Source organism: Echinops telfairi, unplaced genomic scaffold (assembly GCF_000313985.2).
Source record: "Echinops telfairi isolate 266 unplaced genomic scaffold, ASM31398v2 ScPeMD7_7400;HRSCAF=8409, whole genome shotgun sequence".
Lineage (NCBI taxonomy): Eukaryota > Metazoa > Chordata > Mammalia > Afrosoricida > Tenrecidae > Echinops > Echinops telfairi.
In genome coordinates, this window is record NW_022111300.1 from 18,355,487 (window position 1) to 18,376,074 (window position 20,588).

The 20,588-nt window shown below is 38.5% G+C and overlaps 1 protein-coding gene across 6 annotated transcripts in view; it reads right to left on the reverse strand.

Annotated features, from left to right (window-relative positions):
- Positions 1-12,033: 12,033 nt before the first annotated feature.
- TRAPPC8 (trafficking protein particle complex subunit 8) overlaps positions 12,034-20,588 on the reverse strand; it is a 104,467-nt gene continuing 95,912 nt past the window's right edge. For all 6 annotated transcript variants that reach the window (XM_004702933.2, XM_045296125.1, XM_045296126.1 and 3 more), the window contains 3 exons: positions 17,421-17,566; positions 13,896-13,985; positions 12,034-13,039 (listed from right to left, as the gene is read on the reverse strand). In XM_004702933.2, coding sequence (XP_004702990.1) covers positions 12,805-13,039; positions 13,896-13,985; positions 17,421-17,566 — 471 coding nt within the window. In that variant the 3' untranslated portion in view covers positions 12,034-12,804. The remainder of the gene's footprint in view (positions 13,040-13,895; positions 13,986-17,420; positions 17,567-20,588) is intronic.

Below are 20,588 nucleotides of genomic sequence, written 5' to 3' on the forward strand. Positions count from 1 at the left end.
ACCTTCCCCTGACCCTCCTGCTATGGCTACTCTCATTACTGGTCCTGAGTAGTTAATCTGTCCTGGACTCCCTGTGTTTCCAGCTCTTATCTGGACCCTTGTACATACTCTGGTTTAGCCGGATTTGTAAGGTAGGATTGGGGTCATGATAGTGGGGTGGGGGTGGGGGGCGACAATGAAGAATTAGAGGGGAAAGTTGTATGTTTCATCAGTGCTAAACTGCACCTTGACTGGCTTGTCTCTTCCTTGTGACCCTTCTTTAAGGGGATGTCCAATTGTCTACAGATGGGCTGTGGGTTTCCACTCCAATCCCCCTCTTTCACATCAATATAATTGTTTGGGATCTTTTGATACCTGATACCTGATCCCCTTGATACCTCATGATCACACAGGCTGGTGTGCTTCTTCCTTGTGGGCTTTGTTGCTTCTCAGCTAGATGGCCGCTTGTTTATCTTCAAGCCTTTAAGACCCCAGACACTATATCTTTTGATAACTGGGCACCATCAGCTTTCTTCACCACATTTGTTTATGTACCCATTTTGTCTTCAGTGATCACGTTGGGAAGCTGAGCATCACAGAATGCAATGTTATTAGGACAGTGTTCTTGCGTTGAGGGAGAACTTGAGTAAAGGCCCAATGTCCATCTGCTACCTTGATACTTAACATATAAATAAATGTACATAGATCTATTTTCCCTATCATTATACATAAATATATTTACATATGTACATGCCTGTATTTAGACTTCTATAAATGCCCTTTGCCTCCTAGGTCTTTCCTCTATTTCCTTTTACTTTCCTCTTGTCCCACTATCATGTTAGGCCTTCATTCAGGTTTCAGTAATTCCTCTTGGTGACATTGCCCTTGATCAAGCCCCACCAGCCATCCTATGCCCTACTCACCACTGATTTTAGCTGACTTGTTCCCTTGTCCCTGGGTTTGTTAACACCCTCTTCCTTTACCCTGCCTCCCATGTCCCCCCAGAACCATAGGTCTCATTGTTTTCTCCTCCAGATTATTTATCCTGCCTATCTTATCTAGATAGACATGCAGAGACAATGATAAGCACAAAACCAAGGCAGAGCAAAACAAAACAACAAAATAAAACAAATACAAACAAACAACAAAAAAATAAATGCCTGTAAATAATTCCAGGGCTGTTTGTTGACCTTTAGGAATGTTTTCCAGTTGAGTCTGATGGGGTGCCACTCCCTGGCCCCAAAGTTTATTTTTACTAAATTTCTTTCTCTTTTTTTGGGTAAATTTCTTACAAAACAACCTTATCATCTTCAAAGTACTCTCCATTACACTTAATGCATTTGTCAAGCCTGAGATTTCTTTCTTGGAAATGTTTTTTAAACTCATCTGTTTGGATGGCTGACAGTACATTTCTCTTTTCTTTTTAGTCCCCCACCTCTTCTAAGTTATCAAATCACTCTCCTTTCATGGCCCTCTACATTCACAGAAACAAGAAGAAGTCACACTGAGAGAGGTAAGGGGAATAAGGTGTGTGGGGCAAGACAGGTATGCTGTTTTTTGCCAAAAACTGGTGCACTGAGATGGCTGTGTGAGCAGCTGCACTGTCGTGGTGGCAAAACCAGTCTCCCATCTGCCACAAATCAGGCCTTTTTTGTCACACACAGTTACACTTATCTCTTCAGAACGTCTAAGTAGAAAGCTTGATGCACAGTCTGGCCTGATGGATGTCCAGAACGAGGTTTGTCATCAACTGACCTTTTACCTTTTTTGAAATGAGAAAAACACTCATTACTTGAGGTTTCCCATAGCACCATAGTGCTGTCCTTGTAAACTGTGTTCAACATCACACCGGTTTCTATGGCATTTTTCCTGAGCAGAAAACAAAATTTCACAGCGGCACACTGTCTCTTAAATTTGCCTTCACAAAAAATGAGGTTCAAGTGAAATTGCTTTTACAAAGAAAATTCACTGTGACCAGAGAAACTTCCCAGGTGATGCCCCACAGCGCAGTAACTCAGAGTGAGTTGCTCGATGCTTGCCTAATGGGAAACATACAAACTATGAAAGTTCTCCTCCATCCAGTGCAATTATGGGTTTTGGGGGGTACTCTCTTGTATTCCTGATACCCAAACCAGACAAAGATATAACAAAAACACAAACTTATAGCCAATATCTTTTGTAAGTATGCATGCAAGCATTTTCAGCAAAATACTAACAACCTCTAACAGCATATTAAAAGTCAGACATGTATACTGCAATCAAGGACATGAAACAAAATGTGTATGAATTGTTCAAATAAAAATCACGAGACCAAAAGTTGTGGATGCTGCCTGGTGACTGTTAACATTTTCTTTTTAAATTTGCAATCTGGTTTATTTTTTCATCTATTTTTGATCAAAGATACCATAGAAGAACCCTGATGCAAAGGGAGAAAATATAGAACTTCAAATTCTCAGCCATTTCAGATTTTCTAACTTCAAATTCTCATGCATTTCAGATTGTCTACTGAATGAATCCTTACAACTATTGTCCTGACATTACTATTGCCCCAAAAGATCCCATAAAGTCCTTTTAAAATCTAACAGTTTAGCTGAGCAAGTAAAAAAATGTCTGCTTTAAGTTATAAAAACATCCTAGACATAACCAAATACCTTGAAGGACTGAATCATAGGGCCTGAAAGCTTAGGACCATTGTCTTAAAGGACACCAGGATCAATTAGCTTAACGTAGCTCACAAAGATATAGCTCTACCCCTTACTTTGGTGCATGGTGACTTAAACACTTATGAGCAGTTATCTAAGTTATATAAGCCGTTATCTATCCATCTTTCCCAGTGTGGACTAATGGGTCACACAAACATCTGTCTCTACAGCTCTGAGACCAGAACTGGATGGTGCCCAGCTATCTCTACCAACTGCTCCGAAAAGGATCACATTAGAAGGTTCTGGATACAGTGGGGGATATTTTGGAATAAAACCCAAAATCCTAAAAGAGACTTCCTGGACAGATAAGAGACTGGTGGGGCTTCTAACACTATAGCCCTCAGTCACTCTTAGAGCTGGAATCGAACTCACCCTGAGTTAGAACAATCAGCCATTTAAGATCAAAGGGGCAACCAGAGATGAAGTTCAGAGGGTTAAGAAAGAAGAAATAACAAAAACCAGATGATCAGGTTAGCTGCCTTAAATCCTGTGTTAACATGAGATTGTAATACAAATAAAGCACATCAAATTGCAATGTTGGAAAAACTTCCCATGTTAATCCCAACTTCTAGTGGAAAGTTCTTCATAGCCCCCATATCTGACAGCACGCAGACATTTAGGAACCAGAAGGTTAAGAATGAGCTGCTTGATCATGCTGGCGAGTAAAGAATTATGATCGACACCTCATTCCAGACCGCCTGGATCTGATTGTGAGATAAATGGCTACTACTTTAAGCATCCAAATCTTAGGGTGAGTTTTAGGCAACAGACAACGGGTAAGGCTTCCTCATTTTTTTTTTGGCACAAGATATTGCAGGCTCTCCTTATCCTACCTTTGTCCCAGGCTTGCAGACATTTCTCCAAAGCATGGTTCCTTTCAGAACATATTTAGAAACCAAAGGTTGGGTACTCCAGGTCTTTGTTGCTACTGAGTTCTCATTGCTTCGATGCCTTTCATAGGACCTTCGCTTCTACCTCCTTCTATCGAGAGATAGGTAGTACCCAAATGACTATGTATTTGAGTTATGGCGAACTGTACTTCCAATTGTTTTTTTCATTTATTTTCAACATCTCATTAGTGTACATCTATTAATACACAATATACAGTGTTGCATCACATGATTTGCTGATTTCACTTATCAGTTTATCTTCCACTCAAAGATGCTCAATGTTATGATTTAGGTTCAAAAAAACTACTACATTGCAGGCAATAATGAAAAATTTAAGCAGTAATATTCACTTGAACTCACAAGACAGAGTCTGCTTTCTCAGGCATACCACGAACTTCTTAAACACGTAGTTTCAGGTTTCCATTTGTTTCTATACTTTTCATGGATTCGTTTAGTTCTTTTCCATCATCCTCAATTAGAGTTTTGTCTTTATGTTCGATCATGATCAAGAGTACTCACTCGTCCCTAGAGAACAATCCTTTAATAAATGAGCATTTTTTTTCAGTTGCTAGGGAAGTTAGTGGTTTGGTTTTGTTGATACCTAAATTTTCGTGCCCCCCCCCTCCTTTTACTGCCCAAAGGGTTTCTGTTCTTATTAAATATTTTCTCCTCCTAAGATGTCTTTTAGAAACTGGCCCCTTTTATATAACTTCCTCTTAAATGGATTGCCTGTCACCAATGTTGGGTTCAGCTGGATTGTTGAATACTTCAATGTTTAAGTTCCCTGTTTTTTCCTTTTCCATCAAAGCTTTTTTCATTCCTGTTGTCCCCACCCAATCCCCCTACAAAAGGTTGCAGCTTTGAATCAGAGAAATTTAGTGTGAAGTTTCTTACATTTTAAGTTGACATTAATAGCATTTTGTCTAGTTGTGTTTAAAGCAGTGTGCTTTAATTTACTCTTCTTGATTTATAAATTATTTTGGAGAATGGTTGTAAAATTTAGATTTAGGCAGTCACCATTATCCTTATTTATATTATTTCATCTGACTATATTTCTTGTCTCAAAAGTTGTCAAATATAAGCAGCTGCCTCTCAGCTGCTTCTTCCTAAAGTGGCAAACACTCCCAAGGCAAAATAGTCCTAAATCTGAGCCTCCCCCAAAATGTGAGCCTCACCTCCCTGAATTTCTTCTCCTGGACTTTGGTCCATTAATAACCATTTTGGTTGAAAGCAGAGAATACCAAATGATGTCTGCTTGGTTTTTTTGTTCGTTTTTTTTTTTTTTTTACTATAAAAAGGCATTCGACTATGTTGATCATGATGATTTATAAACAATATTGAGAATGGAATTCCAGAACTTTGTTTTGCTCAGATGGAAGCTACACAGATCTAGAGGCAATCATTTGAACAGAACAAGGGAGCACTGTTTGGTTTATGATCACGAAAGGGCCTGTCTCCTTTCACCATACTTATTCAATCTGAATGCTGGAGCAAATCATCAAAGAAACTGGATGTGGCAGTGGTAGTTACATAATCTCATGCCAACTTGAAGGCATTAAAAGCAAAGGGGTGGAGTCTAGCCTGTCAATCAGGTCTCAGCCTGATGATGCTTCCTTGTGGGAATGGCCTTCTCATGAGGATTCTGGAACGTCCCCTCTCGCTCTGCTTCACCTTCCTGATGACACTAGGATAGCTGGAGGAGCCATGTGGAGACCCACACTAGCACTGAGATGCTTCCACCACCACTGGATCAACAAAACTTTTGAGCCAGGTGTAGACCCATGCTAGTGCTGAGATGCTTCCACCACTGGATCCACAAGCATTTTCACCCACCAGCCTGTGATTTTTCTGCCATCATTGCATATGTTGTGTGAGTCTAAAGAGGGACTCATGGGCTAGTATCGGGCACATGGGCTAATATTGAACTTATGGACTTGATCTGGTCTGGGTTTGGATGTTTTCTCAATATAGAATTGCTCTGATATAGAGCTCATTTTTATACATACATGAGTGTCTACGAATTTTTTCCTCTCCAGTCACCCTGGGCTAGAAGAGGCGGTACCTTGGGGTTGGGTACTAGAGAAACAAATCATGAAGAATGGATGCTTGTTTGACCTACACCTCATGGTAATTTTTGTCACATATAGAATATTGTTTAAATGAGGCTGACAGAGTTATATGCATTGTAGTTTTATCCTTTTAAGTACAAATATGATTTTAATATTATTTTGTTTAAAAATTATGTATGGCAAAAGAGTTGTGTGTCAATCACAAGTTGACAAGGGGTGGTCTATAGTAGTTACAGTCTTGTGTCAACTTGAGGGTATTAAGAGTGAAGGGGTGAAATGTAGTCTATTAATCAGGTCACAGACTGATGATGTCTCCTTGTGGGCATGGCCTTCTCACAAGGAAATTCCTCCCTCTGCTTCACCTTCCTGCTGGCAAGACACTCGGAGAGCTGGAGGAACTGCGCTAGCACCAGGAAGCTTCCACCACCATTGGACCTTCAATACTTTTCACGCATCGCCCTGCGATCTTCCTGCGTTTGGCATGACTGCATGTGCTGCATGAGTCTGAAGAGGGGCTTGTGGACTCGTATTGGGCATATGGGCTAATATCGTACTCAGAGACTTGATCTGAACTGGGCTGGGATGTTTTCTCAATATAGAATTGCTCTTTGATCTAGAGCTCTTTCTTATATGTATATACAAGTGTCTCTGGATTTGTTTCTCTAGACAACCAGACCTAACTCACTAGACTATATGAAGAAATTGGTAACAGGATTGGAGGAAGGCTTATTAACTTAGGATATGCAGATGACATATCCTTGCTTATTAAAAGCAAAGACAATGTGAAGGACTTACTGATGAAGATCAGATAATACAGCTTTCAGGATGAATTATACTTAACATAAAAAAAAAATGATGAAGATGGCATCCTGGCAGAATCGCCTGATAGACATTTACAGAGCTCTGCATCCAAAAATCCATTCATTCTTTTTAAGTGCATATGACTCATTTTTGAAAACAGACCACATGCTGGGACACAAGTCCAGTGTGAGTAAACTGAAACACATAGAGACACTCAGATGTCCCTCTCAGGCACCATTCCATAAAGCTGAAGACCAACAAAAGGATGGCCAGAAAAACAAGAGCAAACAACTGGAGGATCAATAAAATCTTCTGTGACATGAATGGTTACTGGCCCAGAATGGAGGGGAAATTGGAAAGTCTCTAGAAATTAATGAGAATAAAACTTACCCAAACTTATGGTATACAGCAAAAGCAGTTATCAGAGGAACTTTGATCACGATTAATGCATATGAAATAGGAGGAGAGACTTATGACTGATACACTATCAGAAAACCTCCAAAACTAAAACAGGGTCAACAGATCAACCCCTCCAATAGCAAAAGAAATAATAAAAATCAGGGCAGAGTTCAGTGAGTTGGAAGACAAGAGAACCATGCAAAAACTCAATGCAGCAAAAAGCTGGTTCGTTGAAGGATCAATGGAATTGACACTGTAGCAAAAGTAACCAAGGAAAGGAAAGAGCAAGCATCAATAGCCAGCATGCAGGATCAAACGGGAAATCACAACAAACCCCTGTGAGATTAAATGGATAATCACAGAGTACTATGAAGAATTCACAGAGTAGTCTGAAGAATTCAACACCTTGGAAGACATGGACAAATAGTTGGAAAACCAATCCCTCCCTAGATTATCCTGGATAGAAGTCAAGAACCTTAACAGACCCATAGCAAAAGAAGAAATATATAAAGAAACTACCAACAAAAAAATCTCCCAGATCAGACAGCTTCACAGAATTCTACCAGGCATTCAGGGAAGAGCTGACACCGATCCTCCACGAATTACTCCAGAACATAGAAAAAGAGGGCAAACTCCCACACCCATTCTACAAAGTCAGTATAATTTAGATAGACAAACAGGGCAAGGATCTCATAGAAATAGACAACTACAGACTGCTATCTCGAATGAACATAATGCAAAAATCCTTAAAAAACATTGGGCAACAGAATATAAAACATATCATCCATCATGATTAGGTGGGATTCATTCCAGGGATGCAAGGATGGTTTAACGTCCGAAAGTCCATCAATATTATTTGCCACATTGATAAGAAAAAGGTTAACAATGACATAATATCAATAGACAAAAAAAAAGCATTTGACAACACCAAACACCCATTCCTAATTAAGACACTCTAAAAGATAAGAATGGAAGGGGGAACAACCCCTCCAATAGCAAATACAAGTTAATACAAGCTGTTTACGAAAAGCCAATAGCCAGTATCATAGTCAACAGAAAAAAAGACTAAAACAATCCCACTGAAAAAGGGGACCAGACAAGGATTCCCCTTGTCCCCACATCTTTTCAACATCATGCTGGAGGTCCTAGCTAACAACTAAGGCAATGGAAGCACATTAAAGGTATCTGTCTGGGAGAGGAGGAGGTGAAAGTATCGCTATTTGCAGATGACATGATTCTATACATTGAAATCCCCAAAAGCTCCACAACAGGAGTATTGGCAGACATAGAATACTGAAGAGTGGTGGAATACAGGATCAACAAACAGAAGTCTATTGGTTAGTTAAATGGATTGGACAAGACCACCAGAGAGATCAAGAAGGCAGTACCCTTCACAATAGCTAGGAACAAACTGATCTAGGGATATATCTAACCAAAAAACCCAAAAGACTTAAACAAGAAAAACTACAGAACCAAACTACAGGAAACCAAAAGTAACCTCCATAAATGGAAGAATATCTCATGCTCATGGATCAGAAGACTCAATATAGTAAAGATATCAATCTTACCTAAGGCACTATATAAGTTGAACGCTATCCCAATTCAAATAACAACCTTCTTCAATGAATTGGAAAAACTGACCACCAATTTCATATGGAGAGGGAAGAAACCCCGAATTAACAGAGAAGTCCTCAAGAAGGACGTCAGAGGGCTTGCCTTATCTGACTTTATACTTAGTATACAGCCACAATGGTCAAAAGAACATGGTACTGGAATAATAAAAGATACTCAGACCAATGGAAAAGAACAGAAAACCCAGAAATAAAACCACCAGGATATAGACAACTGATCTTCAACAAGGACCCTAAAAGCATCAAGTGGGAGGTGGATGCCCTCTTTAACAAGTGGTGCTGTAGAAAAATGGAACAAGTAATCACCCCATGCACAAGAACAAACTCAAGGTGGATCATAGATCTAGAAGTAAAACTCCAAACTATCAGGACCATCAACGAAAGAATTGGGACAAACCTAAGAACCTTGTCATAGGGAATACATAAGCTAACTGTATAGAGATGGGTACACATACAGATGAAGCTGAAATCGGCTAATGGGATGTACTAAGGATAAAATACCTGCATGCGTCAAGACTTCACCCAGGGTGTAACAAGAGAACCTACAGACTAGGAGAGGATTTTTAGCAATAACAGAACAAAGAGCTTATTACTACAATCTACAATACCCTGCTGGCCTGCAAAAAAAGAAGAAAACAGATAATCCCCTAAGGAAGGGGGCAAAGGACCTGAACAGAAGTTTCACTAGGGAGATCTGAATGGCCAATAAACATGTGAGAAAAATGCTCCCGATCTTTAGCCATCATATAAATGCACATTAAAACTCTGTGATACTACTTAACACCCTTGAGGATATCCCAAATTAGAAAATCAATGAGCAACCAATGTTGGAGGGGATGTGGCCAGTAGGAACTCTCCTCCACTGCTGGTGGTTGCGTAGATATGTACAGCCACTGTGGAAAGCCATCTGGCAATACCTAAAGCAAGTGGACTCAGCAATCATCTACTCGGCATATACTCAGGAGAGGTAAGAAATAGACCATGACCAATCTGTCTGTGCTCCAATGTTTATTACAGTGCAGTTCACAATCGCAAAGAATTGGAAACCACCTAAATTTCCATTGATAGATGAGTGGATTGGAAAACTCTGGCACATACACACAGTGGAGTACTACGCATCACCAAAAAGCACTGATGATCACAGGAAGCACATAATCTTACGGGAAGAGTTGGAGGAAATTTTGCTAAGCGAAGTTAACCAATCACAAAAGGGCAAATACAACGTGAGTCCAAGGAAATAAGTATAGTCAAACTTTACAGGCTGATGTACAGTCAATCAGGCAGGGGACAGACCAAACCCAAAGATATATGTCATTCCAACACAAAGAAGGGGATGGGGGGGGGACCATGAAAAATGATGGCACTGGGGGTATTGTTTATGTCTCCACAGAAATGGGAGTGTAAGTGACACAGCATGCCAAACCTAACCACATAGGCAAAGTAACCACAGAGTAACTCATGAACAGAGAGGTCTACTGGACTGGCCCTCCACTAGAAGTATGTGCCAGAGGACAACGCTAAACTTACAGGTTGAGGAGAGGGGCCGGCCTGCCACACCCCTACCAAAGCCAACCAAAAGGAGGAAAAAGAGGAACTAAATCCCATACTGGCACACCAAGCCCTGATGATGTCACTGCATGGAGCTACTAGAGCACAGGGAGAACTACAAGGCCAACAACAGCTTGAAAAATAATGACCCCTCACTGTAGCATGCTGTGACAGAGGACAATACTGGGGACACACAACAGGGAGTGAGTATGGTCTGACCCCCTACAGTGGAGTGAACCAAGAAGGAAACCTAACAGATCATCAACCCCCCAAGAGGCCCCAAAACAGACATTAGGCTAGGAGGGGTAGTTCCTGGAACACCCTACCCCACAGGACTGGTGGGAAGACAGTCACAAAAGTCAGTGGATAGACCTGGAATTGTGTATATTTTTTCAGGTTTTGGGGGGCTTTTTGCTAGTTTTTTGGTCTTTTAATTCAATCTTTTGTTTTCTTTTTGTTTTGTCTGTTATTGTTATTTTGCCTAAGTTAGGCGTGGGAATGCAAGCCCGAGGAGAAGGCAACAGGACTGACAGTTCCAGAGGTACCTTCGGGGTGGAGGTGGAGGAAAGGAGCCATGAGTAAACAGCACCATAGACAGGGAACAACTAGGGAATTAAAAGCAACAAGGATGTAGAGATCCCAGTGCTGTTGGAGTAGCAGCAATCTAGCTGAGAGGAATTACTAAGAGAAAGAAGAAGGGTGAGCATGATGGCGGGGCAGGAGGAAGATCTAGGAAACAGAGGAAAGATCTAGGATGCTAAGCTATGGATTAGAGGTATAAATATAGGTGTTCACTTATGTAAGTATATTAAATTAAAAAATGGAGATATTGGCCTATGTTCATATATTTATATGGGAATACATTGAGGAAGTGGATGGACTTTGGGCCTCTCTGCTCAAGCCCTCCCTCAACACAAGAACACTTTGTTCTAACAACCTGGCATCATTTTGCTCACCCTCCCAACAGAATCGCTGAAGACAAAATGGGTGCATATGCAAATGTGGTGAAGAAAGCTGATGGTGCCTGGCTATCAAAAGATAGAGCATCTGGGGTCTTAAACAAGCAGAGAACTTAAATCTAGCAGAGAAGCAACAAACCCACACAAAAGCAGCACACCAACCTGTAAAATCATGAGGTGTAGACGGGGTCAAGTTAACAGGCACCAGAAAACCCAAAACAACATAAAAACCCGTATTGTTGAGAACAAAAGGGGTTGGAACAGAGACCCAAAACCCATCTGTAAGCAATAGCACATGGCCTCACCGAGGATTACAAGGAAGGGATGTGTCAACCAAGACACAATATTGCACCAATGAAACACACAATATTCATCTGGTTCTTAGAGGCTTCCCATCACCACCTCACCCCCTCTATTATGACCCCAAACCTGCCTTTCAGTCTGGCATGCACACTCACGGAATCCAGGTCAGATAAAGCCCACAGTAAGAAAGAGGAAAGACTTTCAACAAGAGGGACTGACACGGCACAGTGGTTGCAGTAACAGGTTCAAACATCCCAACAATTTTGAGAATGGTGCAATTAGGTTGTGTTTCATTCAGTTTTACAGAGGGTGCTTATGAGTCAGAACTGACTGGATGGCACTTACAGACAATAACTGAATCTATTGGTAACATTTAGACACACACACACACATTTTCTTATAATTTGATCAGTCATTTTATAGTTTTCTTCAGCTGGAAGGCTATATTACCTAGTATGGCATTACCAGAATCAGATCTAGCTGGTAGTTATTTACAAAAGCTTCAATAAACATTGATCTTCCTTACTATCAAGATGTGCAGAGATTATACAAATTTGTAACCAGGAAGACACATGACACATTTACAGATAGCAAAGCTATCGAAGCCTATAAATGACAACAATCAAACTTCCCTAGGGAATTTCTGGTATCAGCTAAAATAACGTCTGTATGCATGTTCCAAATAAAGAACATGATTAAGTCTTCAGAAAACCAGGCTTTAAAAAAGGCATCAATAGAACTATACAGTGAATATCATGTCTTTATTTTATTTACAGAACATTTGTTATAAATATAATACATTTCTGAAAAGCTTATTTTTAATTATGTGTAGATTTATACTTTAAACAGATCAACTCAATTGTTAAAATTACATAATAACGAATATGATAATTTAAATGACAAAAATGTTGTTTTGAAATAGTGCACTCTGTGTTGATGAACAAAGAACAAAAGTCAAATTCTTTTCAAAAGTATATTCAAAGCATTGGGGGTGGGGGAACTTTTCTCTTTTTACAAAGTTATGGATGAGCCATAGCGACTACCAGATACTGAAATATGAACTCTTTAACTAAAGTTCAAAACTCATTTTAGAGGATCTGTGTAAAGACAGAATAATTTTTATTTAACACTCTATAGAACTTCAGTAAAGCTGGAATTTGTAGACTAATGGCTTAAGAGGAGTAAACCGGGTCTTTCCTCAAAACCATCTCCTAATATTCATGTACCATCAAGCAGCTGGAACAGCAGACTGAGACCTCTTTAAGGTAGGGCCTAGTAAGGTGCATGGATAGGCTGAAAGTCTGTATTATGAGCAGGTGAATTATTACCCGAGCTTAAAGAAATGCAAAAGTAGAATGTAAGTATTCCCAGTCCAACGTGCTTTCCATTATCAAAAAATTGACAAATCAAAGTATTTTGAGTGACCTGACATCCAACTTCCATAGCAAGTTAGGTGTTCCAAATACTGCTATCAACCCGTTCTGCCAAAGAAGACGGTGGTTCCAGTACCAGTTTTGAAGTTGTCACACATTACTGATGATGATAAGGGCAGGGATGGCGTTCTGCTGACTTGTTTCAAAAACAGTAACTTGGTCTGTTAACTTGGCAAATACCCTAGGCGTTCCCAGGTTATAAACACCTGTGTGAACAAAACACGCTTTCAGCTGCAAACTGTGAATCTCCTGGCTTTTAAGCTGAAGTCTGTATTGCGTTTGTCCAAGCCAAGTGAATGATCCGTGGACCTCCAATGTTTCCGGGCTAAGGGAGGAGAAAAATGGTAGGTTGGAGAGTTTGTTTTCTTCATAACTTTTTTTTCCAGAGTCCCATTACCATTCACTTTCACCTAGCAATTTCATTTCTAGAAATTATTTTATGAAACCAACAGTTCATAAATAATCACAAAATGACATTTTTATTATTCCTATTACTATAATAGCTAATATTAGCAACTGCAATTTTCTAGGTATTATGCTAAAAAGCAGAATATCTCATTTGAAGCTCACAATAGCTCATAAATGATAGAACCTAAAGTCAAACCTAAGTTTTCATCATTCAGTGATTCACACATAACAGTAAATGTGTTGACAACAATGCGGACACCTCAGTGCTACTGTCCAATAGCGAAATAAAGAGTGGCACATGTACACGAAATCTTTGGGTTTCTGAGAGCTGCCTCATATTGTTTGTGGTCTTACACGATATTTATACCTCAATTACTTTCCTAAAGTACAAAAAAAAAATTCTCCATTCCAAAAAAGCGTCTGGCCCTTTAAGGGTAAAATACAGGAAGGTGGGCCTAGACTTTTAAAGTATTCTTTTATAACTATTCCCCACCCCCCAGAAAGGCTTTAATAATCTATCACCAACTTGTTGTCCCTTAAAGTATTCTTGTCACCAACTTTTATAATTTATTTCTGCAAAAAATCAGTGTCTTCTTTTGAAAATTGGTTTCTATTTTGTCAGTACTGTATGTTCTCTGAACCAAACAAAAAACCAGACCAAGCCTGAGTAAACTTTACTCATGGTGGATGATTATTTGCTTAATTTCAAAATAGCAAATATTCAAATCATTTTAAAGCTTAAACTAAAACTGCTGTACTAAATGAATCCTTACCTTGCTGCTTTATGCCGAAGATCCACTATCACATCCACATCTGTGTGCGAACAATTGGAAAGCAAAAGGGTGACTGGTACTAAACAAATGCTAAACAAATGAAAGAAAAGTAAAATTTTTAAAGTTGGCTATATATGTTTTTCATAAAGACAGAACTTCCCTGAAGATAACAATTAAGAATAAATAACAGAACGCAAATTCCTTAAAAAATAATTAGATTTAAGTGAGCAAGAGAAAAAAATTCAAAATTACTCAAGAGCAATTATGTAAATATAAAAAATATTAATACAATGCCTGAATACTTACAATCTCAACTAAGAAAAAGACATCAATAAAATGCAAACAATCCCCTCCACTTACTATCTATTGAAAATTAGCTGATTTTTAGAACTTGGCTTAGATATTTGCTTTTCAACCAAATCTTCATAAAAGCCATGTTTTAGAGATTATGAGGATTGATTCTCATGAACATACATTAACAGAAAAAATTTTTCAAGTGCACACATTTGCTCAAGGAACCTAGTTTTACTCCATATAAAATATCATTTCATAGCTAATGAATTACAAACGCATGAGCGAAGGGAAAAATTACAATGCTAGCAGAAACATACAAACAGACGGGTGAGTTTCCAGTCAGGAACACAGTAACACAACATTTGTGCACAAATTACACATAAATACATCCTATCATTTACATTTTACTTTTAAAACAAAAAGATAGCAAATAAAATAGCCTTACAAACTAACACAAAAGAACTGCTACTGTGTGCAGATAATGCATTTTGTACTTTGAGTCAAAGGAGAAATGTTGTCAACCCTAAACTCATGCTCTTCCTCCCTCGGCCTCCTTTCACTGTGTCAAGAGTCCATCATCACTCCCTGTCAGACCCAAAGCACTTCTACAGCGTCACTGTCCTATTTCCAATTTTCTATTCTTCACAAATTTCCTGTCAATTCTCTCTCCTGCCCATCTCTGGTTTACAGTAATGCTATCAATTTTAATTAATGCTCTGCTTCAATCCATTTTTCACACTATTCTCTTTCAATCAGGGCACATAAGAATCACATCAGGGTACAAATCAGGGTACATCAGAGCAGACTGCTGTGTTCCACCTGAGAGCATCTGATGGTGTGGCATAGGGCACAAGAATTGGCATTTCTAATAAATTCCCAAGTAATGCTGCTGGCCTGGGATACCATTTTGAAAAACCACTACTATACACACGCACACACAAAATTGTGAAGCCTCAGTGTTTAAGAGACCAAATCAATGACAACTATTCTCCTACTCTTCCCTCTGATTATTTAACATCATCTTTCATTCTTTGATGCCACATTTTAACCCAATGCTGCTCTATCTTGTTCTTGTCAGGTATCTTCAAATTTATTCCGACTCATAATGATCCTAGGTACAATAGGACAAAACACTGCTTGGTTCTGCACAATCCTCACAGTCTTTACTTTTGAGGCCATTGTTGCAGCCACTGGGTCAATCCAACTCATTGAAGGTCTTCCTCTTTTTCGCAGGACTCTACTTTACCAAGCATGATGTCCTTTTCCAGGGCCTGGTTTCTCATGCCATCATGTCCAAAGTATGTGAGACAATGTCTCACTGTTCTCGATTCTAAGGTACATTCTAGCTGTACTTCTTCAAAGGCAGATTTGCTTGTTCTTCAACATTTCACTTTAGTTCTATCAAATCTTTAACTCTATCAAATGTGTCATGCTTCACATGCTTCTCTGAACTGCCTGGACTCCATGCTGCTTCCCAGCCCTATTAGAATCATGTGGAGAACTTCTCAATATAAGTTAAGAACCGAGACTAAAAAAAGCACCAAGGAATATAAACTAGTCAGAAAGCATGTAAATCCAGACAGGCATGATAAATTCAGACAAAATAGAACAATGATTAAAATGAAACATCATAGAATAAAAACTTGCATGGGAATATGTGAAGACGAACCCAATAAAGTTTAATGTTTGTTTGTTTTTTCCAACTTGTTCTCTGTAGTAGAGTCACTTGGAGACCTTGAGAAAATCTGCTGCCCAACTCTGTCCACATGCCAAACAAATCAGAACCTCTGGGGCAGGGCTGAGGCATGTGTTTCCTAAATTTCCCTATGTGCTCACAGAACGCATCTAGATGCATCAAAGACACAAAGAATGAGCACTGGGCAATATTAATACCTTGACAAAGATTTATGACCGAACGTTATTTAAATAGTACTTTAAATGGCTTTAAAAAAAAACAAAACACCTGACACTTGGCCACGGCAGGGAAAGAGCAGGCAGAATGTTCATCTACTGTTGGTGGTGGCTGTTAGGTGCTATCGAGTTGACTCTGACTCACGGTGACCCTATGAACAACAGTACAAACAGTGCCTGGTCCTACGCCATCCACACAACAGTTGCCATGTTGCAACCACTGTGTCAATCCATCTTGTCGACATGCTTACTATTTTCCCTTGTCCCTCTATTTTACCATGTAGAATGTGTTTCTCCAGGGAGGTGATGTCTTGCCCCACCCTCTTTAAGGAGCATTCTGGTAGGGTATCTTCTAAGACACATTCATTCTTTCTTTTGGCAGCTCATGCTCAACATTCTTCATCAGCACCATAATTCAAAAGCATCAATTCTTCTTCCATCTTTCCTATTTATTCTCCAGTTTTTGTAGGTATATGAAAAAAATAGGAAAATGCCATGGCTTGCTAGGAGTGACATTCAACTCTAAATCCATGAATGATGTTGTAAGATTCAATGAGAAAATTTAATATCCATTTAATACTTGAACTTTCTGAAGTCTTTGAAATGATTAAGTACTTCTCTCGACACTATTCTCACTCAATCCTGTATTAATATTACTTTCCTTTGATTATTTATTGGCCTTTTCTTCCTGATTTTTCACCATCAGTCTTCTTCATGAGTTCCCTTTCCCTTCGCTCATCTCTCTGATGTCATTGTTCTATAATTCTTTATTTGTTCTATCTTATCCTATCTCCTTACATAACTGGGGCGATTTTATGAAACCCATACCTTCAATTATCTTATTGCTTGACGAGTCCCTGATTTATAGCTGTGACAGGCTTCTCTTCATCTCTTACTTCTGCAAACCTGGAGCCTTTTGAACTTTCATATGATTTAGATGTTTCTGTATTCAGATGCCAAAGTTGATATATTCAAACGATTTACAAAGTAACTTTCATCTCATTTTTTGTAACATTTACTAAATCTTAAGTAAATTATTGTCTAAATCTTTAATGTTAAATGTGTGCATATTACACCCATGTCTTAAGTTTAATTTCTGTGTCTAAAACAAAAATTACTTTCCTTATATTTGCTTTAACAATAAATCTCAAAAGGATACTACAATATACAGACATTGTAGCAAAGATAAATTACTTAAGAGTTTAAGTCCTATAGACTCAATAGTATTCTAATTCTTTTCTTCAATATTTGGGTTAATGCCATTGCAAGATTAAATGAATATATATGCATTGTGAAATTTTGGAAAAATAGATCTCAAACCTTTTCAGATGAAATGGATGATTAAATGATTCTGGATAGTGAAGACTTGTTTTAATGAGACTAGAAAGCTGCTCTACTGATGGCTTTGAGGAAATTGTAGTGTTTTCTGTCCTGACAAATTTTAATAATTCCATTTCTGGTGGTTCCTGAAAAGAGAAAAAAAATATGAAAATATTATTAACCCTGTTAAAAGAGCAAATACAAAAATTTTATAGCACCGAACAGTACTTTTTCTGTTGTAATTTAAAATGGCACCTGTACACTATGTCATATAATCAGAATAAAGAAATCAAATCCTAGAATCACTTTTTCATTCTCTGGTTTATTATACAGTGAAGTTTAAGACTTGGATACTAGCAGTTTTGAAGATAACTCAGGCTACACTGAGTAAGTTATTTAAGTGCTTAAATTCTTCATGTGTAAGAAAGGGCTTATTTATAACATTAATTTCAAAAGTTCTCAGCTGCTAAAATTATTAAGGACATAAGGTTAACCATTCAATTGTAAAAAATCCTTTAATAGTGAAGATCTAAAAGTGCATTAAATTTTCATTTGAAAAAGAGACTGTTATATTTTATAAATGATAGTGCTTCAATTATAAGGTTAAGATGCATGCAAAAGTTTTAAAATTCCCATTTTTTGTACAGTATTTCAGCTATAAAACATGCAAGACTGGTCAATTAGAGATCCAAATATGAATGGTATACTCTTGTTACATAAGCAATATGGGTGTGTACCTAGCTTGGATGGAATCGTTGCCTGCCCACGGTAGTTGTTATTTGTCTCAGTTCCAAACCACAGCAACCTATGTGCAATAGCGTAAAATGCTGCCCCGTCCTGAGCCATCCACACAATTGTTCCTATATCTGAGCTCATTGTGGCAGCCACTATGTCAATCTAGCTCATCAAGGGCATTCCTCTTTCTTGCTGCCCTCCACTTTATCAAGCATGATGTCCTTCTCCAGAGACTGGCCTCTCCAGAAAACATGTCCAAATGTATGTTAAGATGAAGTCTTACCATCCTTGCCTGTAAGAAGCACTCTTGGCCATAATTCTTCCAAGACAGACTGTGTGCCCATTTGGCTGTCCATGGTACTTTCAGTATTCTTCACAGCACCACAATTCAAATACATCAATTCTTCTTCAGTCTTCTTTATTCAATGTCCAACTTTCCCATGCAGATGAGACAATTTTTCTACCATGGCTTGGATTAGGTGCACCTTAGTCCTCAAAGAAAACTCCTTACTTTTCAACACTTAAAGAGGTCTTATGCAGCAGACTTACCCTCCCAAATACATCATTTGATCTTGACTACTGTGTCCAGGTATATTGATCCAAGGAAGACAAAATACTTGACAACTTCATTTTTTTCTCCATTTATCATGATGTTACCTATTGATGCAGCTGTGGGGGTTCTGGTCTTCTTTACATTGAGTTGTAATTCATACTGAAGGCTGCAATCCTTGATCTTCAACATTAAGTGCTTGAAGTCCACCTTACTTTCAGCAAGCTAGCATGTGTCATTTGCATATAATAGTTGTAATATGACTTCATTTAATCTTGATGTTACATTCTTCACATAATTCAGCCTTCTCTGATTATTTGCTCAGTGTATAGATTGAGAAAATACTATGGTGAGAGGATACAACCCTGACACACACACCTTTCCTGATTTGAAACCATGCAGTATTCCCTTGTCCAATTCCCAAAACTGCTTCTTGATGCATGTACAAGTTCTGCAGGAGCACAATGAAGTGTTCTGGAATTCCCATTCTACTCAACATTATCCATAATTTGTTAAGATTCCCACAGTCAAGTGATTTATATAGTAAATAAAACACAAGTAAGTAAGCAAGCATCTTTCTGGTATTCTCTGCTTTAAACCAAGGTCCATCTGAAATCAGCAATGACATCCCTTGTTCAAACTCCCCTTCTGAATCAGGCCTGAACCTCTGGCATTTTCCTGTCAATGTACTGCTGCAACTGTTGTTGGATAATCATCAGCATAATTTTACTTGCATGTGATATCAACAATATTGTTCTATAATTTGAGCAGTCTGTTGAGTCACCTTTCTTTAGAATGAGTAGAAATATGGATCTCTTCCAAACAGGTGGTCCAATACCTACCTTCCAATTTCCTGGCATGGACGAGCTAGTGCTTCCAATGCTTTTGGCCCTGCCTTCTAGGAGACCTCAAAATAACGCATTTACTTTGATTTCACCTTTATCATTTAGCCTTAAAGACTCAGGTAATTGTTCATTAATTTCTCAGAATTGAATTATTATAATATACCTCACTCAAATTAACATAGAATGCTAGACTGTGAATGCATCAATTTATAATAATAAATGCAGTTTTCAATCAGGCTGATCAGGATGCATTGTCTTTCTGTTGGAGCACTGCTCAGGAAACTAAAGTATCAGAAGATTGCTTGAAATTAGTCAGATAGCATAATGATATAAGGCTCTGATTCTCTCTACAGTGGGGATACAGGTGAGCAGCATATGGTCATCCTGGACGATGTCTAGGGGAGCGCTGGCACGAGCACTGCCACCTTTTCTTTTTTCTGTGATTCACACATGACCACCCCGCTTCTGGTGGGAGATTTTTTTTTTAGCTATGTTATTATTTTCACTCCAATAAAACTTAAACTTTTAAGACTGGAATGCTCTCTGTGATCTTACATATTTCTGGTCTCATCTATTACATAGTTTTGCTTTCCTGATTTTTAAATTTTGAAGAAACCCCTTAAAAAATTATAAGCGTAGCATTTATTCATTGTAACAAGAAATTTCAAAAACACTGGAGAAGATAAAAAGTAAAAACATCTCAAGGCGTTCTTTTACAAGTTCTTAAAAAAGAGATTTTAAAATCAAACATTTAATAGCAATGTATGTACTTGCAAAGCAATATATGTACTTGCAAAGCAATATATGTATTTGCAATATAATATATGTATTAACAGGCTCCTATTAAAAAATTAAGACAGTCACTGTACTAAACCTTTAGAACAGTATCACTCTCACTCTCACCATTTGTGGTAGTTAGACAATCTGGTGACAACTGTGGAGGAGTGGAGTCTAGCCAGTTAATCAGGTCACAGCTTGATGACCTCATTTGGATGTGCCACAGAGATAAATAGCTTGCTGGAGGCGGGACACACACAC